The sequence below is a fragment of the Manis javanica genome, chromosome 3, assembly GCF_040802235.1.
Source record: "Manis javanica isolate MJ-LG chromosome 3, MJ_LKY, whole genome shotgun sequence".
Taxonomy (NCBI): domain Eukaryota; kingdom Metazoa; phylum Chordata; class Mammalia; order Pholidota; family Manidae; genus Manis; species Manis javanica.
In genome coordinates this window covers 48111498-48136665 of record NC_133158.1, presented here as the reverse complement: position 1 = coordinate 48136665, position 25168 = coordinate 48111498, and the positions used below count along the sequence as shown (strand labels likewise).

At 43.7% G+C, this 25168-nt stretch overlaps 1 protein-coding gene and 1 pseudogene across 3 annotated transcripts; both read left to right on the top strand.

Annotated features, from left to right (window-relative positions):
• Positions 1 to 13426, top strand: LOC140848373 (carbonyl reductase [NADPH] 1-like; annotated as a pseudogene).
• Positions 254 to 23351, top strand: LOC108386803 (carbonyl reductase [NADPH] 1-like). 3 transcript variants are annotated; one of them, XM_073231383.1, is made up of 5 exons: positions 254 to 289; positions 851 to 955; positions 16896 to 17217; positions 17776 to 17880; positions 22668 to 23351. In XM_073231383.1, exons 3-5 carry the CDS (start codon positions 16929 to 16931, stop codon positions 23159 to 23161), a joined length of 888 nt encoding a protein of 295 aa, XP_073087484.1. In that variant the 5' UTR covers positions 254 to 289; positions 851 to 955; positions 16896 to 16928; the 3' UTR covers positions 23162 to 23351. The 3 variants fall into 3 exon arrangements, with proteins under 3 accessions (XP_073087484.1, XP_073087485.1, XP_036870553.1); XM_073231384.1 differs by lacking the exons at positions 254 to 289; positions 851 to 955 and having other exon boundaries at positions 16573 to 17217; positions 22866 to 23351; XM_037014658.2 differs by lacking the exons at positions 254 to 289; positions 851 to 955 and having other exon boundaries at positions 16776 to 17217.
• Positions 23352 to 25168: the final 1817 nt, after the last annotated feature.

Genomic DNA, 25168 nt, shown 5'->3' with positions numbered 1-25168 from the left:
ATGTCATCCTACAGCCGAGTGGCGCTGGTCACTGGTGCCAACAGGGGCATTGGCTTGGCCATTGCACGCAGCCTGTGCCAGCAGTTCTCGGGGGAAGTAGTGCTCACGGCATGGGACACAGCACAGGGACATGCAGCCGTGCAGCAGCTGCAGGCAGAGGGCCGGAGCCCGCGCTTCCACCTGCTGGACATCTGCAACCCGCAGAGCATCCGGGCCCTATGGGACATCCTGCTCAAGGAGTACAGGGGCCTCAACGTACTGGTCAACAATGTGGGCATCACCTTCAAGGGTAAGAAAGGGGTGGGTGCTGGGAAGGGACCTCTCTGTGAGGGTGTCCAGCCAGGGTTGGCTGGGGATTGTCCTGACCCACTGTGGGGCCTGTACCTCCTGCGGGATCCAGACGGGTTCCCTAGGGAAAGAGCTCACACTTTGGGCGTCAGGGGCACCCAAATCATCCAAGATATACAAGGCTTTCAGGCAAAGGATCTTTGTATTATCATGAAGCCAACACTTAGGGCCTCCCCCACGTGTCTGTAGTTTCTGTTAATGAGACTGGGAAGGAGTTTGGTAAGTTTTTAACTTACTTTAAAATAAACAAGAAATTGAAAAGAATGACACACAGAGGTCCCATTCTGCACACTTCTCATTGCCTTCTCTAATGGTGCCAACTTACACACTTTGTAGCTTTAAAGAGCCAGGAAATTGACCTTGACACAATACAGTTATCAGAATTCAGACCTTGTGTACAACAGACCACATTTCACAGGCAGGAAAATAGTCTATAATTCTGCAGAATTATCCCACATGGCTACTACTTAGTGACTCTGTTCTCTTACTCCTATAACAACAGATGATCCCACAAGATTACATTTTCAAGCACAAATGACAGTGAAAACTAACTTTTTTGGTACCCGAGACGTCTGCACGGACCTGCTGCCTCTAGTGAGACCCCAAGGTGAGTCTCATGAGCAGCCCCCATGGAGCATCTCTGGCAGGATCGGGCCCCGCTGCCCCTAACCTCGTCCCCAGCCCTGCGCCCTCTCCCTGCTCTGCTACACTGGCCCTTGGGGTGTGTCTCCTCAGGGCCAGCGGCCCCTCTCCCATGACTACACACTTGTCAGTGGCCATCGGGGCTTCTCTCCGTGGCACAACTGCTCTTTCTCTTCTTCAACTCTTCAGTCCAGCTGTCCCGTGGGCCCTTCACTTGCTCCCCGCCCCTCACGCCTGCAGGTCCCTGAGCATGGCTTCCTGCCCTCTGCCCTCCCCGCCTGTCTCTAGTGTGATCGTATCCCAGCAAACGGAGCCTTCTCCACCCCAATTTATTGGGCCTTCCAAAACCCTGTCAGCTGCCTAGAACACATCCAGAGCTCGTGACACTCACTTATCTGTTACTGTCAGTCAATATTGTCCTGACGTCCACCCCTCCCCTAGAATCCTCCTTACATAATACATTTTGAAGTACACTCACCCTTACCCAAACCTTTTGGACTCTGACTTGATCCGCCCCCTCGGATGCTAGAGCTCACCATAACCACCTCCTACTATCATTAACCAGACCCCAGAACTAGCCACCTGAGTTTCTCCCCAGGCCTCCTCCCCCAGCTCTACAACAGATGCTCGGATGTCATTTGAGGCAATTGGAACCCCAATAAAGGAACCCCTTATTGATGCTGTTCCTTCCTGAGCATCTCTGTACTCTGCATGCTTACTCCCTCCATAAAGTGCTTTAGGAGCAAAGTTCAGGCCCTCAGCATGGCTTGTAGGTCTCTCTCTCATCTGACCTGCCTTTGTCCCGGCCGGTGTTACTTCTCTTTCACCAAGACTAATAGACTGAGCAAAACAGACTATCATGTTACTTTGGAGGTGACCTCCTGCACCACCCACCCCAAGGTGTGGGATGGGATGGGGAAACACCCCCCACTTCAATACACCAAATAAGACGTGCAGATACTTTGAGAAAGATTAAAGCTCTGGCTTGGAATTGACAATATGCATGTACAGTCTGTTCTGAGTTCTGCCCAGTTCCCTGTACTGTCCTCCGGGAAAGTTCTACTGTATCTTCATGATTTGGCTCAGTCAGGCCTCAAAGTGCAGCTCTTTTGAATGGCACCCGGACTCTTACATTCACCCCAGCACCTGAGAGCAGAATCGAATTCCTTGTGCCACAACCACATATCCTATGTGTATTCCTGTTAATATGCATACTAATGACTTCTGGCAGATTTTTGGTTTGTTTTATTTAACTGACCTGTGGGAGTTGTTGCAGGCACTGTCCTTGTCGCGTTCGGAGGACAGATGACACTCCTGACCTGTTAAATCAGCCTTAAATGAAAGGATCAACAGTGCCTCTCTAAAGCGGGAGATAGTGGATATGGAAACTCATGCAGTATTCTGGGCATTAGAACAAGGTTTTGTAAACTTTTCAAACAGGTGAGTTCTCCCATCATTTCAGGGGTTTGTGAAATCTTGAATTCATTAGCTCACCTTGAGTAGAGAGTCTGGGAGAAATCCCGGCTGGGAAACCACAAGCAAATACTGCCCCTCTCCCCACATTCCAGAACCAAAGGTGCACAGCGCTCTCTGGGAGGGTTTGACAGAGGCTCTGAGGTCAGTAGAAACTTTCCAGAATGAGACTGTTCCATCTGGGCTTTGATGGCAAGGCAGGAATGGGTCGAGACTGGGGACCTTGACAATCACTGAGGAAGAATACATGTGATTTCTTTTTATTATTTCCTTCTTTAAACAAGAGGTATTCTGAAATAATTTACCACATAAAATACAAGAACCTACAATGTCCAGGTACCCACGACAGACCTTAATGAATCCATCAATATCCTCCCTGTTCACATAAACTCGCCATCATTCTGAACTTGAATAACAGAGTTAGGCTGCTCTTCATTTTCTTCTTGAATTATACTATACATTTATTTTTAAAACAGAAAGGAAATTTTCTACGAGTAATACCTAGATTGAAATCTGGACACTCTTGTGCATCAGATATTAGCTTAAGGAGTACTAGGAGGACATAAATGGCCTCTTTAAGGCTACACTTACCAAGTAATCCTTTGAGGAATCTGTAATCAATCTCAGTTTGAGAGAGGCTGCTTCTCAACTTCCTATGGTCCGATAAATACACAGGAGGAAGCTGGGATGAAAATCACATTGCTAAAGCTCTCTTCCACCTCTGACAATTTGTGGTTTAGAAGGATGGGGGCATGGATATATCCTGGTACAGTGAGCTTGGCATTTTATGTACTGTCCAGAAAAAGACATGGGGTCTCAAGGGATCTCAAGGTCACATGCACAGCCGGACACAGACTTGGACGTGTGGTCTCCAAACTGATTGCTCTTCCAAGTATTCCAAGGTCCTCAATTTGTATCGATCAAGAGTCTCATTTGTCAAGTGAAACCTCACCCAGCCAGTCCAGAGGGTCAGTCACTAGAAGGACTCAACCTATTTGGGGCCACGGTGTTCCCATTTATTCACACTTTCGAAGGAAAATGTGCTTCTCTAAAATAACTATATTGATCCGATAAAACAGACGGCCTGCATCAATCATAAGCACCACCAGAGAAATGGTCCTTCTTAAATAAGGTCACGCTTTTACCTCCATCAGAGTGACTATTAAAAGGCAACTGCACACACACACACACACACACACACACACACACACACACACACACTTATAGTAGCAAAATAATGCCTGGATGGCCCGTAGAGCTTCATGAAGGATTGGCTCTGCTCAGGCCAGTAGAGTGTCTATGAGATGCCCTGTGGCAGCCATGAACACACTCCAGAGAGAAAAATATCTGGATGCAACTCCTGCTGTGTAACCTCCAGCAAGTGCTTCCAGCTTCTGTGTATGTTTCCTGTCCTGAGGTGTCAGACCACAAGGGTCCACAGTCTCACCCAGTTGTGTGGGGATGCCCCCAGAAGGCTCCCCTGTCCCCCTTGGGAGTGTGACCAGTGGGGTCAAAAGCTTGGGGGAAGAGAGACCTGGATGCAGCCCCACACCCAGGAATTTACCACTGTGGCCTCCCAGTTCAGGCTTCCCAGTGCACACAGACAAGTGTTTTCACAGCTGGTTTAGACCTCCTGGGATGGATGATACTGAATAGAGAAGAGGTCATCCCTACTCTATACAGTATAAACAGTCCAGAGAGAGTTGCTAGAGTTTCTCCATCTCCTGCCTAGACTAAAGGCATGGGGGAAATTGGTGTGAGTCTGTGATTGCAGCTGCATTCTCCTCTTCCAGTCACCCGCTCTGGCTAACTCCCTGCTGCTTTATTTTCCTACATCCCCTCTAGTATTTTGCAATTTTTAGTCAAGACACATGTGTTATTTTTTTATGAGTGGCTAGGTAGTATTTTTTAAAATGACATATATTCTACTAGGACCTCTAAGTGTTGGGTTCTACAACATTTGACACATAGATTCAATTGAGTCTTACAATTTACATGATCTATGGGAAAGGGAGGTCACAAAATATCAACCTGGTTCTAAATTATTCATCTTAGAAGATTTTTGGCAGTAAATAAAAGTTTGTCTCCTTCACTTTAAGTGTCTCTAAAGATGTTTTACTGTGGATCATATTGCCATGGATTATCATTTTTACTTAATGTTTTTGCCCCACAACTCCTTCAGCGGGCTGGAGATCACCGTTCTCTGTTGGTGCACAGCAGAAACAGACAGTTTCCAGTTTCCCTTGTCTCTATTTGGTGGTAAGCTCTCATGAAGCTGTTACAATATTTTACATATTTATCTGAATATGGAAATTACAAGCTAATTCCCATAAATGTTCATATAAATTCAACTTCATGAATCCTAGTTTATTTTCCAAAATTATTAGTGTAAGATAAATTCTAGCTGAAATAAGCAGGCGGAGAGAGGTAACAAAGGGCCAAGCAGTTTATTTGAATGCAATCCCAGGCAAAGTTCACCAGCCTGTACATACACAGGCTAGGGAAGTTGCACTCAGCAGGATAGGCAGCTAGGTTTTAAAGAACGTAGGGGGAGGCAGAGCTTAGATTTACAGCGGCGCAAGGATTGGCTAGCCTAAGGCACATTTTTCAGGTTGGGAGGGGGCAGCAGCTGAGGACTTCAGCACATCATCAGTGTGACGTGCTCACCCCTCCCCCTAGTGTCTTCAACCTTACATTTCAGCCTTTTGGTCATAATGGGCAACGATTTGATCTGGCTACTTCTGCCTGACAAGAGGCATCATGGGGTGGGGGGTTCGTAGCATGTAGTTATATTGCTCTGACTGCAAATATTTTGCCTTGCCTTCTCTAGAGGCCCTTACTCTACTCTGTCCAAGCTCATGGCCTTTGTCTCATTTTTTCTTTTATAGATAGAGACTTTAGCTGCTGCCAGGGAAAAGGGGCAATGACCACACTGGCTGCTTCATGCTGAGAAGGGGCGCAGTAAAGGGTGCAGCTAAGTCTCTATCACTGGTCAGTTGAGAGGGCTTCAGAAAGTTGGCACTTTTATTCTGGAAGGACAAATTTGATGAAATTAAGAATGCATGGCTGAATATGAGAACTAGAAATATGAAGAGTTTAATTGAGAATTATAGCCAGGCATTATGGGGAAACTAAAATTTTGGATTGAGTTTACATCTCAATGACTAGTATTAGGATTTAGTATAGATAAAACTGCATTATTGAAGCAATACTTTTCTCTAAAATCACCCTTATTTTTATTAGAAGTAGCTAGATTAAGAAAATAGTTAACATTTGGCTTTATTACTTGCATAAGTGCAGCAAGAAGAGCAATTGATTATACAGGCTCTTTTATATGTGCTTTGCTGGAACTTCTTGTAAGGAATTTTAGATTGAACTTTTAAAGGCCTCTTGAGGCCAGAAAGCCAAGTAAGACTTCCATCAGGTTGTGCCTGCAGTACCTGTAGATTTGGGTGAATTCTTCTCTATTCGAGGTTCCCAAGACATCTTGAGTTTCCTGCACCTGCCAGGAAGTGACCTTCTTTACTCACCTGGCAAGGCTGCTGGGAACCCTGTAAGCAAGGTATCAGGCTAGTTCTTCCAAAGGGCTTTGTTGGCTTTATAAAGTTAACTTTAGTTTGTTAAAGCTGTTCATATATGAGTTTATTTATGTGTTTCTCAGGTATGACATTCCAGTCAAAGCCTTGGTAATATAACTAGTGTTTTTAATTGGTCCTCTTACAAGGAAAGCAGATTCTTATTGAACTTCTGCAAATAAACATACTGCCATGAAATAAAAAATACTTACTGAGGGTTTTTAAATTTTGGAGGGATTAGGCAGAGAGAAAGATAATGTTTCAATTCTGCTTACAAAGGCAGTCATTTACTAAAGTGTTGTCAGCTTAAGAGAACAAGTTTAAAACACTTTATCAGCAACATTTGAAACAAAAAGCTACAAAATCATCTTCTTTAGTTTACTTAATCTTATGTAACTAATAGTTGTTCTGCTGAAATTTAGTTCTTTACTAGCTTAGGAGTACCATCAGGAGGTAGGAAAATATTTTTCATCTACACACTTAGACATACAAACATACAAACTGAGCCACAATGACTACAGTCAGCACCACTTTTTACATAAAAACATATACACAGATAGACAAACTGATATAAAGACAAGTTACTGATATCTAATTGCTTTGTTTTTCTTCAGCTTCTTGTTTGTGACTTCTGGAACTAGAGGGCAGGAGGAGCGTGTTCTGGTGGGGGAAGAGGGCAGTGAAGGCAGGAGAGGGGGAGGGGTGGTACAGCCACCGAAAGAGGAGAGCAGGACAATGGCATGGTTGAGAATGTAGGACTTTAAGATGGCAGCGACACATGTGAAGACAAAGGACTTAGGGATGGTGGTGGAGAGAGGGGGAGGAGATTATGAGCTGAGGGAGGCAGGCGACTGAGGTTTTCTGGCAGATCTGAAAGGGAAGAAGGACTGAGCAGAGTAAGAGGCTGACAATCTTTAACTGGAGATCGGGCTAGGAGAATTTGAGTCACTAAACACGTTACATAAAGGTCTGGTTGGGATTGCAAAGTCCAAAAAGGCTGTACATATGGGATTTCACTCCACTCGCTGCTCTGGTGGCAACAATTAGTTAAGTCAGTGAGGAGACTAAAATTAAAAGTTCCCTCAGGGGGCCAGCAAAATTGGTTGTCCAAGGGATGCTGAGGCCTGGCCTCAGAGCAAAAAAAGACTAGCTTCCATTTGCGAACTTCCCAGGACAAATAGAGTAGCCAGATTAGAAATGAGACACTGCAATGGGGGTCTGAGCCTCCGCTTTTGAGGGCTGGTTCCCCATGTCTGCACCACTTACCAACTAATCCTGCTGAGAGGAGCGCCCAGCGTCCCAAACATACCAAGTCAGGGGAGACGGCCTGGGAGCCTGGGTGAGGAACGTCTCCCCCACCACAGGACCCCTCTCCCTGCTCTGCTACACTGGCACCCGGGGTCTGTCTCCTCAGGGCCCAGCGCCCCCTCCTCAGGACTACACACTTGTCAGTGGCCATCAGCACTGTGCCCCCTGCATGACTGCCTCTTTCTCATTCCCAGCTCATCAGCCAAGGGTCCCCAGCAGGTCCTTTCCTTCCTCCCTGCCTCTGTCACACAGGGTCTCTCAGTGGGCCTTCTTGCCCTCTCTCCTCCTTCTCTCTCTCTCAGGGGGAGCATATTCAGGATACTGGAGACATCACAGCCCCACTTTATTAGAATCCCCAATATGTGTCAGTTACTCAGAACATTCCCAGACTCCAGACACACATACGTCTTTTACTGCCAGTCAATCTCATCCTGATGGCCAAACGTCCTGGGATCCCACCCCATGAAACTCATTTCCAAAACACACTCATCCTTTCCCCAACCATTTGGCATGTGACTTAATCCACCCACAAGTCCCTGGAGGTCACACACACACCTGTTATTATCATTAACCAGGTCCCAGGAGATGTCCACCTGAGTTTCTCCACAGGCCTCCTCCTCCACCCCTTCTCTACAACACATGCTCACCTGGGACAATTGTAACACCTCCTAAGGGATGACCTTCTTGAGTATTTTCCTTCCTGAGCCTTCTCTCTACCATTGGCATGCTTACTCCCTCCCAAATGTCCTTCCGGTGATTGTATAAGACCTTAACATGTTTTGTATGTCTCTCTGTCATATAATCTGTCTTCTCCCAGATCATGTAAACTCCCCTTCACCATAGCTGATATTTGGGACAAAACAAACTCTCACTTTACCTAAATGCTCTCAAGCTTCATCCACGGGGTAACATGGATCAATGCATCATTTCTTTGGAGAGTGTCCCTTACTAGACCCGTTTCCCACTGCCACTCTTGGTACCACATAATCAGTCCATTAGTCAATGCTCTAGAGTTGATAAAACCCAAACATAGAGAAAAGAGAATGCAATCCAGTGTTTGAGGTGATTTGATTTCCCATTGCTTGTGCAGACTGGCAGCCTTCCAACAAGATGCACTGCATTCGTATTGGAACTGCCAGTAAACCAGTCATCCTTCGGTCGATCATCACACAGGTGTACAGAGAGCACTATCGACATGTCATTAGATCCTCAAGTCATGCTAGTGAGCAGCTCCTTACATTCCCCTTAGTATGTTTCTGTATAATCGCTGCTCATTTTTTTATGCAACATCTGGGAACGACTTTCTCCTTTAGAGCATTTCTCTGACATCATCTGAGACAGTATAGGTAACACAAGTTTCAAGACTGTATCATGTCCTTCCTGCACAAGGCAGTCTTCACTAAAGCTCACAGCAGCTGGTTATTGCCTCTCCAAAGGACAAACCCTCCATGACATTGGTATTTATCATTCTTATGCACGCTTTCTGCATAACAACAGGTGTTGAATTTTAGGAACACTGGTGCATGTCTCAGGCGTGGTGAGCTTGGTAGCTCTTCAGCAGTGCAGCCCAGAAGTGAAGCAGTAGTGTAAGAGTGAGACCATCACAGAGGAGGAGCTGGTAGGGCTTGCGAGCAAGTTTGTGGAAGATACAACGAACAGAGTGCACTTGAAAGAGGGCTGGCTTTATATGAACATCACCATCTGTGCAGTGACAAAGCTTGTTCTCACAGTCCTACCAAGAATCCATACCTGGAGGCTGAGTGAACAGAAGAGAGGGGCCAACATCCTTCAGAAGGCCTGCTGCCTGGGTGGGTGAGAATGGGCATGGGGGCATGGACAGCAGTCAGATCACAGGAGAAGGAGTGAGGACCCCTGTGTATTTGCCCCTTGTCCCTCAGATGCTGAGGCTGACCGACACTATGTCAAGGAGAAGAATGTAGAGCAAGGACTCCTATCAGACTTCCCTTCATTGGCCCAAGTGTGTGCAATATCTGCATTTGGGCCAAATGACATTATTTTGACTCTATCCAAAATATCCCCATCCAGAAAATAAAGAACACCAGGAATGCGTTTCTGTCTATGGACTGCTGCTTCCACTGGGTACTTCTCTGTGACTGAGTTGAGATAACTCTGTGATATAGGGAGAAACATCACACTGACAAATGACAATCTGAGACAAATAAATAGTTCTACACATATGTCCATTTATGAGGACTGCTTATGAGGCACCATCTCAGGTATCTAGTAGACCTATAGCCAGGCTAGGTAGAGAAGGGAAAGTACAACTCAGAGATAAGTGAACGTTATGGAAAGAGTCATACAGTGTTTTCATCTTTACAAGCCACAGGGTCTTGTTGCACTCAGATCATGTTGTAGCAGAAAGGTAGCCACACACAACACAGAAACTGGTGAGGGTGGGTGGCTAGGAAGGAGCTCTTACCAGAGGACAAAGGGCAGGCAGGCAACACTTTCCAAGATGAACATTTCTGACCATTCACGCCAGCTCTGAAATCACTACTTGCTTCACTGTCTCACCCAGTGTGGCCTTGCAAACCTGATCCACCTGGCATGCTCAGCTCAACAGGGCCACCATTGCTACTAAAGGCAGAAGAAAGTTATGCCCACAGTGAATCCCAGTAATCCCACAGTGCGTCACAGCACACAGGCGTGCAGAGGCCAGCTATGGGATGAGCCATTACTGGTAGACAGGCAGCAAATGGGCTCTGCCCACGTCTGACTGAAAGCAACCGCTACTCAGAGGCAGCACAGAACCAGGCTCTGGCAGCACAGGGTTTTGAGGTTCTGGGCACTAGAGAATGCCTACTTCATAAAGCCATTACTTTCCAGACCAGGAGGCACACAGCCCTTCTATCTAATGCAACGGAAGAAACACAGAGACTCAGACAAAATGAGGAGGCACAGGAGAATGTTCCAATACAGAACACCAGGAAAAGGGCTTAGGAAATGGGGATAAGCAGTCTTCTTAATAAAGAATCCAAAGTAACAGGCATAAAGACGCTCACTAATATGTGGAAATCAACTCAGGAGTAAAGGAGAATTTCAACAAAGAGATAGAAAAGTTAAAAAGAGACATTGAGAGCTGAAGAACACATTCACCAAAATAATACAGTAGTAATGAAAAAAACAAATAACAGAATAACCAAATAATAAATACAAATAGCAGTAGGCAGGGGACAGTGGTACTCATCAGCATGTAGGAGGATTGAGAACTGCCAAATACACAAGCTGAGGAACAAAGAGAAAAAAGAATCTTTAAACATGAGAAAATGCTAACAGAGCTGTATGACAACTCCAAATAAAACAGTATTTGCATAGAAGGGGCCCCAGAAGTAGGAATGAGGGGCAAAGGGATAGAAAGTACATTTGAAGACATAGGAGCTGACCCTACAGGGTCAAGGAAATAGAGACCCAGGTCCTGGAAGCACAAAGAGCCCCTAACAGGATGAACCACAGGAGAATAACACCAAGACACACAGTAATTCAAATGGCAAATACTCAAGATAAAGAGAGAATCTTAAAATCAGCAAGAGAGAGGCAGACAGTTCCCTATAAAGGAAATTCTTCAAGGCTATCAGGAGACTTCTCAGAAACTTTACAGGCCAGATGGGAGTAGCATGCAGTATTCAAGATACTCAAAGGGAAAAATCTACTCTACCAAGTAAGGTTATTATTCATACTTGAAGGAGAGACCAAAAGTTTGCAAGATAAAGGAACATTCAAACAATTCACTGGCACAAAATGTTGAAGGAACTTCATTAGATGGAGTTCTTAAGGCTAAATATTTTTCATCAGTGAAAATAAATCTTAAGTAAAGGTAGTAAACCAAGCACTTACAAAGCAAGCATGAAGTTCAAAAAACAAGTGTAACTATCAACTATATACAATATTCATCAAGGAATAGACAAAGGTAGCCAATTACTACAACATGTACATAAAAGATAAATGAGGAAAAAGAGTAAAAAAAGTGGTACTTTAAGTATGTGTTCACATAGAGCAACCATCAGCTTAAAATCAAATGTTATATCATATAGAGCAACCATCACCTTTAAATCAAATTTTATATGTGTAGGAAACTACATATGAACCATATGGTGACCACAAACCTGAACCTTATAATACATACACAAAAAATAAAAAGAAATGAATCCAGCAAAACATTAAAGAAAATCATAATCTCATAAGAGAAGAGAATAAAGATGAAGAAAGGAAAGAGAACCACAAAAAAACAGAATAGATCAGAAAATGAAAATATGTACATACCTATCACCAATTCCTTGAAACGTAAATGCATTAAACATGCAAAACAAAAGATATACTGTGGAAGATGGATAAAGAAACAAGACCCATGTACATGCTGCCTACAAGAGATTCATTTCAGACATAAAGATATACATAGACTATAAGGGAAGGGATTGAAAAAGATTTCAAACAAATAAAGAGCAAGAGTAGCAATACTTTTATTAGGCAAAATAGAATTCAAAACAAAGAAAGTAAATAAACAAAGAAGGGCATTACAGAATGATAAAGGGATCAGTTAAACAGGAGGATGTAACAATTGTAAATATCTATGCACCTAACATAGGAGACCAAAATATATAAAAGATACTGACAGAACTAAACAGAGAAAACAGACAGCAGCACAATAAGGTTAGAGATTTTTAACAGAATACTCACATCACTGCATAGATCATCCAGACCAAAGATAAATATGGAAACAGTGATGTTGAATGACAGTAGACCAGACAGACTTAATGCACATATATGGAACATTCCATCCCAGAGCAGCAGAATACACATTCTCCTCAAGTGCATATGAAACATTCACCAAACAGATCACATATTACGACACAAAAAAAGTATCAATTAATTTTTTTTTAATTGAGATTATATCAAGCATCTTTTGAGACCACAACGGTATGAAAGTTGCAATTAATTACTTGGAACAAAAAACACAAAAACACAAGCCTTGAGATTAAACAATATACTTCTAAAAAACCAATGGGTCAATGAACAGCTCAAAGAGGAAATCCAACAACATATAGAGACCAAAAAAAAACAGAAAAACCAAAAATGTGTGGAAAGCAAAAGAAATGTTTCTAAGAGGGAAGTACATAGCTACACAGGCCTACCTATAGAAAAAAGAATAATCCCATATGAACAACATTACCTCACAAATAAAAGAACAAGAAAAAAGAAAAACAACAAAAGGCCAAGGTTAGTAGATGGAGGGACATAATGACAATGAACGCAGAAATGAATAAAATACAGAGTAAGAAAACAATTGGAAAAAAAACGATGAAACCAAGTGCTGCTTTTTTGAGTTTATTTACAAAATAGACAAATCCATAGCCAGACTTATCAAAAAACTATAGAAAGGAGAGAGAACACAAATAAACAAAATCAGAATCAAAAAAAGAATAGTCACAACCAAAACCACAGAAATGCAAAGATTTATTAGAGAAGTCTGTGAAAAATCATATGCCAATAAATTGGATAACATGGAAGAAATGGATGAACGCCTCAGAATGTACAATCTTCCAAGGCCAAAGGAGGAAGAAATAGTAAATCTGAACAGACAGATAACCAGTAAACAATTCAATAGTAAACAAAATGTGCCCACGAAGAGAAGATCAGATGGCTTCATGGGTGAATTTCACCAAATATTTAAACATGGGATAACACTTATCATTTTTAAAGGATTCCAAAAAATAAAGGAGAGAATACTTCCAAACTAATTCTAAGAGGTGTGCATCACCCGACTACAGAAAACAGAAAATGGCAATCCAAAACAGAAAATTCCAGACCAATATTGTTGACAAACCTGAATGCAAAAATCCTCAACAAAATATTACAAAACTGATTTCAAAAATACAACAAATGATTACCCATTACAAACAAGCAGGATTTATTCCAGGGATGCAAGAATGGTACAAGCCTCATAAATCAATCAATGGGATACAACACATCAACAAAAGGAAGGATAAAACCCATATGATCATCTCAATAGTTGATGAAAAAGTATTTGAATCTTCACCCATTCATGATAAAAACTCAACAAAGTAGGCATACAGGGGACATCCCTCAATATAATAAAGGCCATATAAAACAAACTCACAGCTAACATCATAATGAATGACAAAAAACTGAAAACGTATCTTTTAAGATTAACATCAAGACAAGGATGCCCAGAGTCACCACTTCTATTCAGGAAAGTACTGGAGTTCCTAGCCATAGCAACCACACAAGAAGAAGAGATAAAAGTCATCCAAACTGGTAAGAAGGAAGCAAAACTGTCACTATTTGTGGATGACATAATTCTGTTTACGGAAAACCCTAAACAAAACACTATTAGAACTTGGATTTAGTAAAGCTGCAAGATACAAAATAATGTAGAGAAATGGGTTGCATTCCTGTGTACTAATTATGAACTAGCAGAATGAAATAAAGAGAATAATTCCATTTGCAATTACATCAGAAAGACTAAAATGTCTAGGAAAAAACCTAACTGAGGAGGTGAAAGACCTATACTCTGAAAAATAAAGACACTGATGAAAGAAAGTGAAAACGACACAAAGAAATGGAAATCTATCCCTTGCTCATGGGTAGGAAGAATTAACATTGTCAAAATGGCCATCCTGCCCAAAGTGATTTACAGATTCAGTACAATCCCTATGAGAATACCAGTGGCAGTTTTCAATGAACTAGAGTAAATCATCCTAAAAATTATATGGAAACACAGAAGGCTCTGAGTGGCCAAAGCAAAATTGAGAAAGAAGAACAAAGCTGGGGTTGTCAGAGTCCCTGATTTCAAGCTATATTACAAACTACATTGCTTAAAACAGTATGATATGGACACAAGATCAGACACAGATCAACCGAACAGCCCAAGCATATATATTCAATTAATATATGAGAATGGAACCAAGAATATACAATGGGGAAAACTCCATCTCTCAAATAAATCATCTGGGAAAAACTGGAGAACTCTGTGCATGAGAAAGAAACAGGACCACTGTCTAACCCTGTACATGAAAGTCAACTCAAAATGGATTAAAGACCTAAATATAAGACACAAAACCAGAACACTCTTCATATAAAGTATAGGCAGGCATCTCTTAAACATGAGAAGAAGAAAAGATTTTCTGATACATTTCCCTGGGTAAGGGAAACTAAAGGAAAATTAAACAAGTGGGACTACATCAAGCTGTATGGCTTCTGTAGAGCAAAGGAAACCATCAACAAAACAAAAAGGCAACCTAGTATATGAGAATATTATATGCCCAAATTATATATCTGATAAGGGGTTAATATACAAAATAAACAATGAACTGGTATGATTCAACACCATAAAAACCAAACAACTCAATACAAAAAATTGGCAGAGAACCTGAATAGACACTTTCACAAGAATACATACAGATAGCCAACAGGCACATAAAAATATGTTCCATATCACTAATCACCAGGGAAATACAAATCAAAACAACAGTGAGTATCATCTCACACGAGTCAGAATGGCCGCTATCCAAAAGACAAGAAATAACATGTGTTGGCGAGGATGTGGAGAAAAGGGAACCCTCCTACACATTGCTGGGAGTGTAAATGGGTCCAGCTCTATGGAAAGCAGTTGAGAGATTTATCCAAAAAGTACAATTAGAAACACCAAAGACACTGCAATTGCAGTTCTAGGAATATACCAGAAAAAAACTAATTCCCTGACTTGAAAAGATACATGCACCCCTATATTTCATGCTGTATTATTCACAGTAGCTTAGTTATGGAAGGAACCAAAGTGTCCATCAGCAGGTAATGGATAAAGAAGAGGTAGTGGATAGACACAATAGAATATTACTCAGCAATAAAAAGAAGGAATTCTTGCCATTTGCAACTACATGGATGCACCTACGGTATTGTGCTAAGTTATATCAGCCTGCTGAGAAACACAAATAACCTATGATTTTACATACAGGGGAAAAGAACAGAATGAAAGAAATGAAAAAAATAGAAAAGACTTAAAGACACTGAGAAGTGACAGGTGGTTACCACAGGGGAGAGACTGAGGTAAGTGGGTGAAATACATGAAGGGGATAAAGAGGCACAAAATTCAAATCATATTTAGGTTAGTCATGGGAATGAATGAGAATATAGCACAGAGAATACAGTCAATAGTTCTGTAACATCTTTCTATGTTGTCAGATAGTAACTACCCAAGTTGGGTGAGTATGTAATAACATGGATTATAGTTGAATGACTATGTTGTATTTTTAAAACCCATTTCATTTATCAAACTATATTTCAACAAAAAAGGACAAAAGAAAATGGGCAGGATGGTCGTAGGAGTGCAGTGAAGATTAAGTGCAGGGACACAGATGCAAACGTTGGAAGCACCCGGGAAGGGAAAGCGAGCGATAACGTGAGAGCCTGGGCGTGGCCCTAACACACAGGAGCTGCTCCCTGCCCCCCACCAAGTCCGGCCCCTCTGGGCCTCGGGGAGGGCACCCCACTGCCCTCCTTCACAGAAGCACCCAAAAAGAGACTAAAAAACGCCTCTGCTCTCAGGATTATTTTCACTCTTCAACAGTGAATGTCAGGCTTATGGGAATGAAAAGTTATGGTCCCCAAAAATAAGGGCAAGGCCTTATTGTAAAGGAGAGGTTACCTTCCCAGTGTCAACTGCCCAGGTCTGTGAAGTTCCTTCTCCTGAATTTATTTTTCTGAATTGCCATGGAAGGAACATTTTTGTCTAGATCAATACTTGATCACCTCAACTGCTAGCTTCTAAACATATTCTCAAACCACAAAAATGGTTTATTCCCCTTAATTCATTAAAAATACCACCTAACTACATGTAACACTTATTAAGTTGCACCTGCCAAAAAACAGAAAGGCTGGACATTCACCAAACCTAGGGATTATGCAACCATGAAATGACACATGCCAACCAACCGCTTAGTACCCAGGCAGAGCTCATGCACATTCCCTGCCACCTGGGGGCACCTGGGCTCACACTGGGGGCCAGCCCCATCCACAGCACCCATCCTATCACAGGACCCACTGTCCCTAACTCTGTCTCCTGAGTTTCTCTCTTCCTAAGGAAGCCCGGGGCTCACTGTCCTCCCGGGCCCAAGTCACCTCATTGCCTCTTGGGGAAGAGAAAGCAAACGCACTCTGCAGGAGGATGAGCCCGACCCAGCCATCACTCTGCTCCTGCTCCCCAGGGGTCCTCCCAAAGCAGTGTCCCTCCCCTGCCCTGACTCTCACCCTCCTACTGAGCCCTCGCCAACCTGTGCTGCTTTGGGGAAGCGCACATCTTCACCCAGGCCATTTCTTGGCACAAAGAGAGGGAGACCAAGAGAGGGGGCAGTGGGAATTGTCCTGGCATATTTGGCTCCTCCTGGGCAGGGAGGGACACAGGCGGGGCTTCTTTCTCCAGGAATGACAGAACTGCCTCCCAGGAGTCATTATAAAGCAGGTTGTCTAGACTGGGGCCAGGCCACTGTAACACTGTCCCCTCAACCTCTTCGGCAGCCTTCAACGACATCATCCCCACACAGCCCAGCCATGACATCCTACAGCGGAGTGGCGCTGGTCACTGGTGCCAACAGGGGCATTGGCTTGGCCATCGTGCGCAGCCTGTGCCAGCAGTTCTCAGGGGACGTGGTGCTCACAGCGCGGGACACAGCACAGGGTCATGCGGCTGTGCAGCAGCTGCAGGCCGAGGGCCTGAGCCCGCGCTTCCACCTGCTGGACATCTGCAACCGGCAGAGCATCTGGGCCCTGCGGGACTTCCTGCTCAAGGAGTACGGGGGCCTCGACGTGCTGGTCAATAACGCGGGCATCGCCTTCAATGGTAAGGAAGGGTGGGTGCTGGGAAGGGACCCCTCTGTGAGGGTGTCCAGCCAGGGTGGGCTGGGGATTCTCCTGAGCCACTGTGGGGCCTGTAAGTCCTGCGGGATCCAGACGGGCTCCCTAGGGAAAGACGTCACACTTCGGGCGTCAGGGGCACCCAAATCGTCCAAGATGTACAAGGCTTTCGGGCAAAGGATCTTTGTATTATCATAAAGCAGACTCTTAGGGCCTCACCCACGTGTCCGTAGTTTCTGTTAATGGGACTGGGAAGCAGTTTGGTAAATTTTTAACTCACTTCAAAATAAACAAGAAATTGAAAAGAATGACACACAGGTCACAACCTGTATACTTCTCACAGCCTTCCTTAATGGTGCCAACTTACACACTTTGTAGCTTTAAAGAGGCAGGAAATTAACCCTGACACAATACTGTTATCAGAACTCAGACCTTATGTACAATTGACCACATTTCACAGGCAAGAAAATAGTCTATAATTCTGCAGAATTATCCCACATGGCTACTACTTAGTGACTCTGTTCTCTTACTCCTATAACAACAGATGATCCCACAAGATTACATTTTCAAGCACAAATGACAATGAAAACCAACTTTTTTGGTACCCGAGATGTCTGCACGGACCTGCTGCCTCTAGTGAGACCCCAAGGTGAGTCTCGTGAGCAGCCCCCATGGAGCGTCTCTGGCAGGATCGGGCCCCGCTGCCCCTGACCTCGTCCCCAGCATGGCCCCCTCTCCCTGCTCTGCTACACTGGTCCTCGGGGGGTGTTTCCTCAGGGCCAGGGGCCCTTCTCCCACGACTACACACTTGTCAGTGGCCATCGGTGCCTCTCTCCGTGGCACAACTGCTCTTTCTCTTCTTCAACTCTTCAGTCCAGCTGTCCCGTGGGCCCTTCACTTGCTCCCCGCCCCTCACGCCTGCAGGTCCCTGAGCATGGCTTCCTGCCCTCTGCCCTCCCCGCCTGTCTCTAGTGTGATCTTATTCCAGCAAACAGAGCCTTCTCCACCCCAATTTATTAGGCCTTCCAAAACCCTATCAGCTGCCTAGAACACATCCAGAGCTCCTGACACTCAATTATCTGTTACTGTCAGTCAATATTGTCCTGACGCATACCCCTCCCCTAGAATCTTCCTTGCATAATACATTTCTAAGTACACTCACCCTTACCCAAACCTTTTGTACTCTGACTTGATCCGCCCCCTCGGATGCTAGAGCTCACCATAACCACCTCCTACTATCATTAACCAGATCCCAGAATTAGCCACCTGAGTTTCTCCCCAGGCTTCCTCCCCCAGCTCTACAACAGATGCTCGGATGTCATTTGAGGCAATTGGAACACCTATAAGGGACCTCCGTATTGAGGCCACTCCTTCCTGAGCATTCTCTGTACTCTGAATGCTTACTCCCTCCATAAAGTGCTTTAGGAGCAAAGTCCAGGCCCTCAGCATGGCTTGCAGGTCTCTCTCTCATCTGACCTGCCTTTGTCCCGGCCTGTGTTAATTCTCCTTTACCAGGACTAATATTCCACACAAAACAAACTATCATGTTACTTTGGAGGTGAACTCTTCCACTTCCTACCTCAAGGTGTGGGATGGGGAAACACCACCCACTCAACACACAAAATAAGACAAGCAGATACTTTGAGAAAGATTAAAGCTCTGGCTTGGAACTGATAGTATGCATGTACAGTCTATTCTGGGTTCTGCCCAGTTCCCTGTACTGTCCTCCGGGAAAGTTCTACTTAATGATTTGGCTCAGTCAGGCCTCAAAGTGCAGCTCTTTTGAATGTCACCCTGACTCTTGCATTCACCCCAGCACCTGAGAGCAGGAAGCAATTCCTTGTGCCACAACCACACATCCTATGTGTATTCCTGTTAATATGCATACTAAGGACTTCTGGCCTATTTTTTTTTTTGGTTTGTTTTATTTAACTGACCTGCAGGAGGTGTTGCAGGCACTGTCCTTGTCCCATTTGTAGGACAGATGGCACTCCTGACGTGCCAAATCAGCCTTAGATGAAAGGATCAACAGTGCCTCTCTAAAGCGGGAGATAGTGGAAATGGAAACTCATGCAGTATTCTGGGCATTAGCGCAAGGTTTTGTAAACTTCAAATAGGGGAGTTCGGCCATCATTTCAGGGTTTCATGGAATCATGACTTTATTAGCTCACTTTCAATAAAGAGTCTGGGAGAAATCCTAGCCAGGAAACCAAAAGCAAATACTGCCCCTCCCCCCCACACCAGATAAAAGGGTGTGAAGCAAAGTCCTGAAGGGTTTCCACAGAATCTCTGAGGTCAGTAGAAACTTTCCAGAAGCGGACCGTTCCATTTGGGGTTTGTTGGCAAAAGACGAAGGGATTGAGATTGGTGACCTTGACGATCACTGAGGAAGAATACATGTGGATTTCTTTTTATTATTTCTTTTTTTAAACAAGAGGTATTCTGAAATAACTCACCTCATGAAATATAAGAATCTACATTGTCCAGGTACCCATGACAGAGCTTAACCAATCCAGCAATATCCTCCCTGTTCACATAAACTTGCCGCCATTCTGAATCCAAAGAACAATGTTAGGCAGTTTGTATAATAAATATTATACATTTACTTTGTAAACATAAGGGAAAATATGTCTGAATAATACCTATACTGAAATCCTGACACTCTTGTGCATCATATATTACCTTAAAGAGGACTACAAGGATATAAATGATCTTCTTAGGGCTACACTTACCAAGTAATCCTTGGAGGAAACTGTAATCAAATTTGGTTTGAGAGGGGCAGCCTTTCAACTTCCTGTGGTCTGAAAAATTCACAGGAGGAAACTGGGATGAAAATCACATTGCTAAAGCTCTCTTCCACTTCTGACAACTTGTGGTTTAGAAGGATGGGTGGGTGGATATATCCTGATGCAGCAGGCTGGGCATTTTATATACGGTCCAGAAAATGACATGGGGTCTCAAGGGATCTCAAGGTGACGTGCACAGCCAGACGTAGATGTGGATGTGTGGTCTCCAACCCGATTGCTCTTCCAAGTATTCCAAGGTCCTCAAATCTCTTATGCCAAGAGTCTCATTTGCCAAGTGAAACCTCACGCAGCCAGTCCAGAGGGTCAGTCCATGGAAGGCCTCAATTTATTTGGAACCAGGATGATTCCATTTCCTTACCCTTTCAACAGAAAACATGGCTACCCTAAAGTAATTTTATTGATCTGATAAAATGGATGGCGTGCATCAAGTATTAGCACCACCAGAGAAGTAGTTCTTTTTTAATTAGTGCCATGCTTTTTCCTCGACGGCCCATAGCGCTTTGTGGAGGATCAGCTCTGCTTAGGCCAGTAGAGTGTCTATGAAATGCCCTGTGGCAGCCATGAACACACTCCAGAGAGAAAAATATCTGGATGCAACTCCTGCTGTGTAACCTCCAGCAAGTGCTTCCAGCTTCTGTGTATGTTTCCTGTCCTGAGGTGTCAGACCACAAGGGTCCACAGTCTCACGCAGTTGTGTGGGGATGCCCCCAGAAGGCTCCCCTGTCCCCCTTGGGAGCATGACCAGTGGGGTCAAAAGCTTGGGGGAAGAGAGACCTGGATGCAGCCCCACATCCAGGAATTTACCCACAAAGCCCTGTGGCCTCCCTTTTCAGGCTTCCCCAGTGCACACAGACAAGTGTTTTCACAGCTGGTTTAGACCTCCTGGGATGGATGATACCAAATAGAGAAGAGGTCATCCCTACTCTATACAGTATAAACAGTCCAGAGAGAGTTGCTAGAGTTTCTCCATCTCCTGCCTAGACTAAAGGCATGGGGGAAATTGGTATGAGTCTGTGATTGCAGCTGCATTCTCCTCTTCCAGTCACCCGCTCCGGCTGACTCTCCTGCTGCTTTATTTCCCTACAACCCCTCTAGTATTTTGCTATTTTAAGTCAAGACACATGTGTTATTTTTTTATGAGTAGCTAGGTAGTATTTTTAAAAAAGACATATAGTAGGACCTCTAAGTGTTGGGTTCTACAACATTTGACACATAGATTCAATTGATTCTTACAATTTATATGATCTATGGGAAAGGGAGGACACAAAATATCGACCGGGTTCTAAATTATTCATCGTAGTAGATTTTTGGCAGTAAATAAAATTTTATGTCATTCACATTAAGTGGCTCTACAAATTACTCAATGTGAATCATACTGCCGTGAATTATCATTTTCACTTAATTTTTTGGCCCCACAACTCCTTTAGTGGGATGGGGATCCCCGTTCTCTGTTGGTGACAGCCTTCCCTGAGTGTGCACAGCAGAAACAGTTTCCAGTTTCCCTTGTCTCTATTTGGTGGTGTGCTCTCATGACGCTGTTATAATATTTTACATATTTTTCTAAATATGAAAATTACAAACCAATTTACATAAATGTTAATATAAATTCCTCTTTATGAATACCTAGCATATTTTCCAAAATTATTAGTGAGAAACAAGTACTTGCTTTACACTTTTAACAGCTCTTTGAAATATAATTCTCATACCATGCACTTCACCCACTTAACTCTACAACTCACTGATGTTTAATATTCATGCTCAGTTGTGAAAACATCACCACATTCAACATTACAGCACTGCAATGCCCCAAAAAGAAATCCTGGGCCCTTTAGCCATTCTCGATCTTTTCCCACATTCCCTAAGCAGGCACTATTCTGAATTCTGTCTCAAGATATTCTTGGTCTGGACATCCCATGTAAGTAGAATCATATAATACATTCTTGTGCCTGGCCTCTGTAATTGGGCACAATGTGCTCAAGACTCATCATGTGGCAGCATGGGGCAGCAGGCCATTCCTTTTTCAAGCATCTCTTTAAATGTACACATTTCCGCTGCCCCACACCAGGACCATATTATCAGTTCCCTAGTCACAACTCACGAGTTCATAAAACTAGACAGAAAAGCATGCCACTCAGCCCACTGAGCTGTGTTCTTTACCCTGGTTGGAGCAGAGCAGCCTCCTTCCAAACCACGTGCTGTGCATTCACCTTGGAACCGCCATCACTAAACCCATCGGCTCTTTCTTGGTCAGGAGACACCTGTTCACAGAGCACGGACCCTGTGACTGTAAGGTGCACAGGTGGACCCAAGCTGCCTCAGGGGGAACAAAGCTGTCTTCTCATGAATGCAAAGAGCACCTCCTTACAACCCTTAGCATGTTCATTATACACATTTTCATTTTCTTCTGGACCTTGTGGGCACTGCCCTCCCATGAGAACACTTCCTGACATCTTAAAGTGACACTTATGGCAGGTTTCAAGATGGCATCATGTCCTTTACTCACACAGGCTGTCCTCATTAATACTCACAGCAGCTAGTAATGATCTCGCAAAGGACAACGCCCAGACATATTTGGTATTTATCATTCTTGTGCCCGCCTTTCCACTTACTCATATCTGTTGAATTTTAGGTAGAGTGGTGAATCTCTCTAGCACACTGAGCTTGGTAGCTCTTAAATTTTGCAGCCCAAAACTGCAGCAGAAGTTTACAAGTGACACCATCACAGAGGAGGAGCTGGTGGGGCTCATGAACAAGTTCGTGGAAGATACAAAGAATGGAGTGCACTTGAAGGAGGGCTGGCCTTCTATGAAATTTGTTCCCTATGCAGTGTCAAAGGTCGGCCTCACAGTCCTGTCCAGAATCCAGGCCCGGAAACTGAGTGAGCAGAGGACAGGGGACAAGATACTCCTGAATTCCTGCTGTCCTGGATGGGTCAGAACTGACATGGGGGGACCCGAGGCCTTGAAAAGCCCAGAGGAAGGGGCAGAGACCCCTGTGTACTTGGCCCTTTTGCCATCAAATGTTGAAGGCCCTCATGGAGAGTTTGTTTTGGAGAAGAATGTTGTACAGTGGGAACCTGGTGTAGAGCTGCCTGCATGGCTGCAATTATGTGGTGTGCTGTGATTGACCAAAAGGAAAGGAATACTGTCAAAAATATCCCTGCTCAACAAACAATAAGTATGATGGAGTACTTACTGTGAGTGGGATACCAATTCTGTGAAGTCTTTAGTAATTTCGTCTGCAATAAAAGGGGATAAAAAGTGGGAAGATGATAATAATGAACAGCTTAGATGAGTAAATGGTTCTTTACAAATGTCTATTTGTGCTGATTGTTTACAAGCCAACCAGTTCAGGGAGCTAATGACCTAAAGGTAGGCCAACACAAGGGACAGGATAACTCAGGGGTCGGCAAACAGTGTAGAATGAGCCAGATAGAAATGACATTCAGCTTTGCAGAATACATGGAACAGGCCTGCTGCCTATTTCACCAGCCTCACATATTATTACCTGCAGGAAACCAAGGAGAGAATGCATAGGTGTGCTTTCTTTAACACCAAACTGTTTGAGGCAAAAACCTTAGCAGTGTGTATTCTCAGACAGCCTTTGTAAGAAATATACGCCCATGAAGGAATCTGAGATAATTTGGGGGAAAGTGAGCATGGATTGGGTCCAACTTTCATAATAATTTTTCATTAGATGAAAAATATTTTTTGAAATTATTTTTAATGCATAATAAATATGCAAATTTATTAGAAAGAAAAGGCTTGGCCCCTGAAGCAAGTAGGGCCCTTATGTTTGAAAGGAAGGTTGACCTTGCAAGTTTCAGCCTCCACAGAGCTGTGAATTTCCTTCCCCTAGCTTGTTTGTCTGAACTGACATTGCACTAAAATCAATTTCTATATTAGGACCTTTGAATCTCAGCGGCAGGTCTATACCTGTATTTTGGTGACACAAAAAAATCTCTTTTTTCTCTCAAGCTTAAATATAATAAATTATTATATATACAATTTCTTAACTTTGACCTGGAACAGAACCAATAAATTTGACATTTTGTAGATTTAGGGATTATAGAATCACGAAATGAAACAACCAATCATCGGTCTGGCACAGAGTTAGAGCTCATACAAACCCCTCCCACCTGGAGCACACCTGGACTCCCACCAGGGCATGAACCCTGCCCACAGTGAAAGTCTAATCACAGGACCTATTTTCTCTAACTCTCCTTCTTGGGTTTCTCTTAAGGAAGCACAATGATCATTTTTGTCCCCAGGAACAGTTAACCTTTACAAGTAATATCATTGCATCATAGGGAAGTCAAATCCATTCTGCAGGGAGATGGGCCCACAGTCTAGCCAATGACTCTGGACTCCTCTTTCTCCTCTGATCCCCCCACAAAACACTTTCAGCTGAACTGCCTCGGATATACACCATACACTGAGCCATCGCTAGCATGTGCTGGTTTGGGGTAGCATGCCTGTCCACCTCTCCACCCAGATCATATGAGTGCTGTGCCCAGGTTTGTCCAAGGTTTACCTGTGTACAAGTCAGCCAAGAGTTTTTCCGTTAGGAACCTTCTGGAACAATCTGACACAAACTCTCAGAGGAAGATATTTTCCTAGTCTAGGGAAAAATATCTTTAAAAAGAAAATCAGTCAAAGGTAGAAATAAAGTGGGAGAAACTCATATATTCCTTACAAGCAGCCATCCACTTCTACTCGCCCATGTCTTTCATGACCCAGCTGCAAAAAGGGTTGCCACACAACCTCTCCAGTCCAGATATGCCCTAGTTCCCCTGTAACTACCCATTGTATGGAGATGGACTACTTCTCTGCACCCGTTGGAAACACCTGTTGATATGGAGATGCACTAAGCCCAGGCTAGAGATTCCGGAAATGTTACAATTTTACCCACAGGCCACCCGTCCAGAAATCTCACCTAACAAATCTACTCACTCCTCACCTTCCACAAGCAGCCCTATGTGAGAAAACTGGAGCACTGTAACCAGACTAATAAGATACAATAACAACAGCAATACAATCACGATATTCCTCAAGCTGGAGAATTCACCTAGTTCAAAGTCCTACACTGATAAGTCCATAGCTCACCCATTCCACAGGTAGTCAGTAGCGG

What these genes read in the sequence shown, in the direction of transcription:
- LOC108386803 (XM_037014658.2), top strand. Translation starts at nt 16,803, where the DNA reads ATGACAGAACTGCCTCCCAGGAGTCATTATAAAGCAGGTTGTCTAGAC. An exon ending in CGCGGGCATCGCCTTCAATG is followed by an intron (nt 17,218 to 17,775) that starts GTAAGGAAGGGT and finishes CTATAACAACAG; the next exon opens with ATGATCCCACAAGATTACAT. An exon ending in GCCTCTAGTGAGACCCCAAG is followed by an intron (nt 17,881 to 22,667) that starts GTGAGTCTCGTG and finishes GTTGAATTTTAG; the next exon opens with GTAGAGTGGTGAATCTCTCT.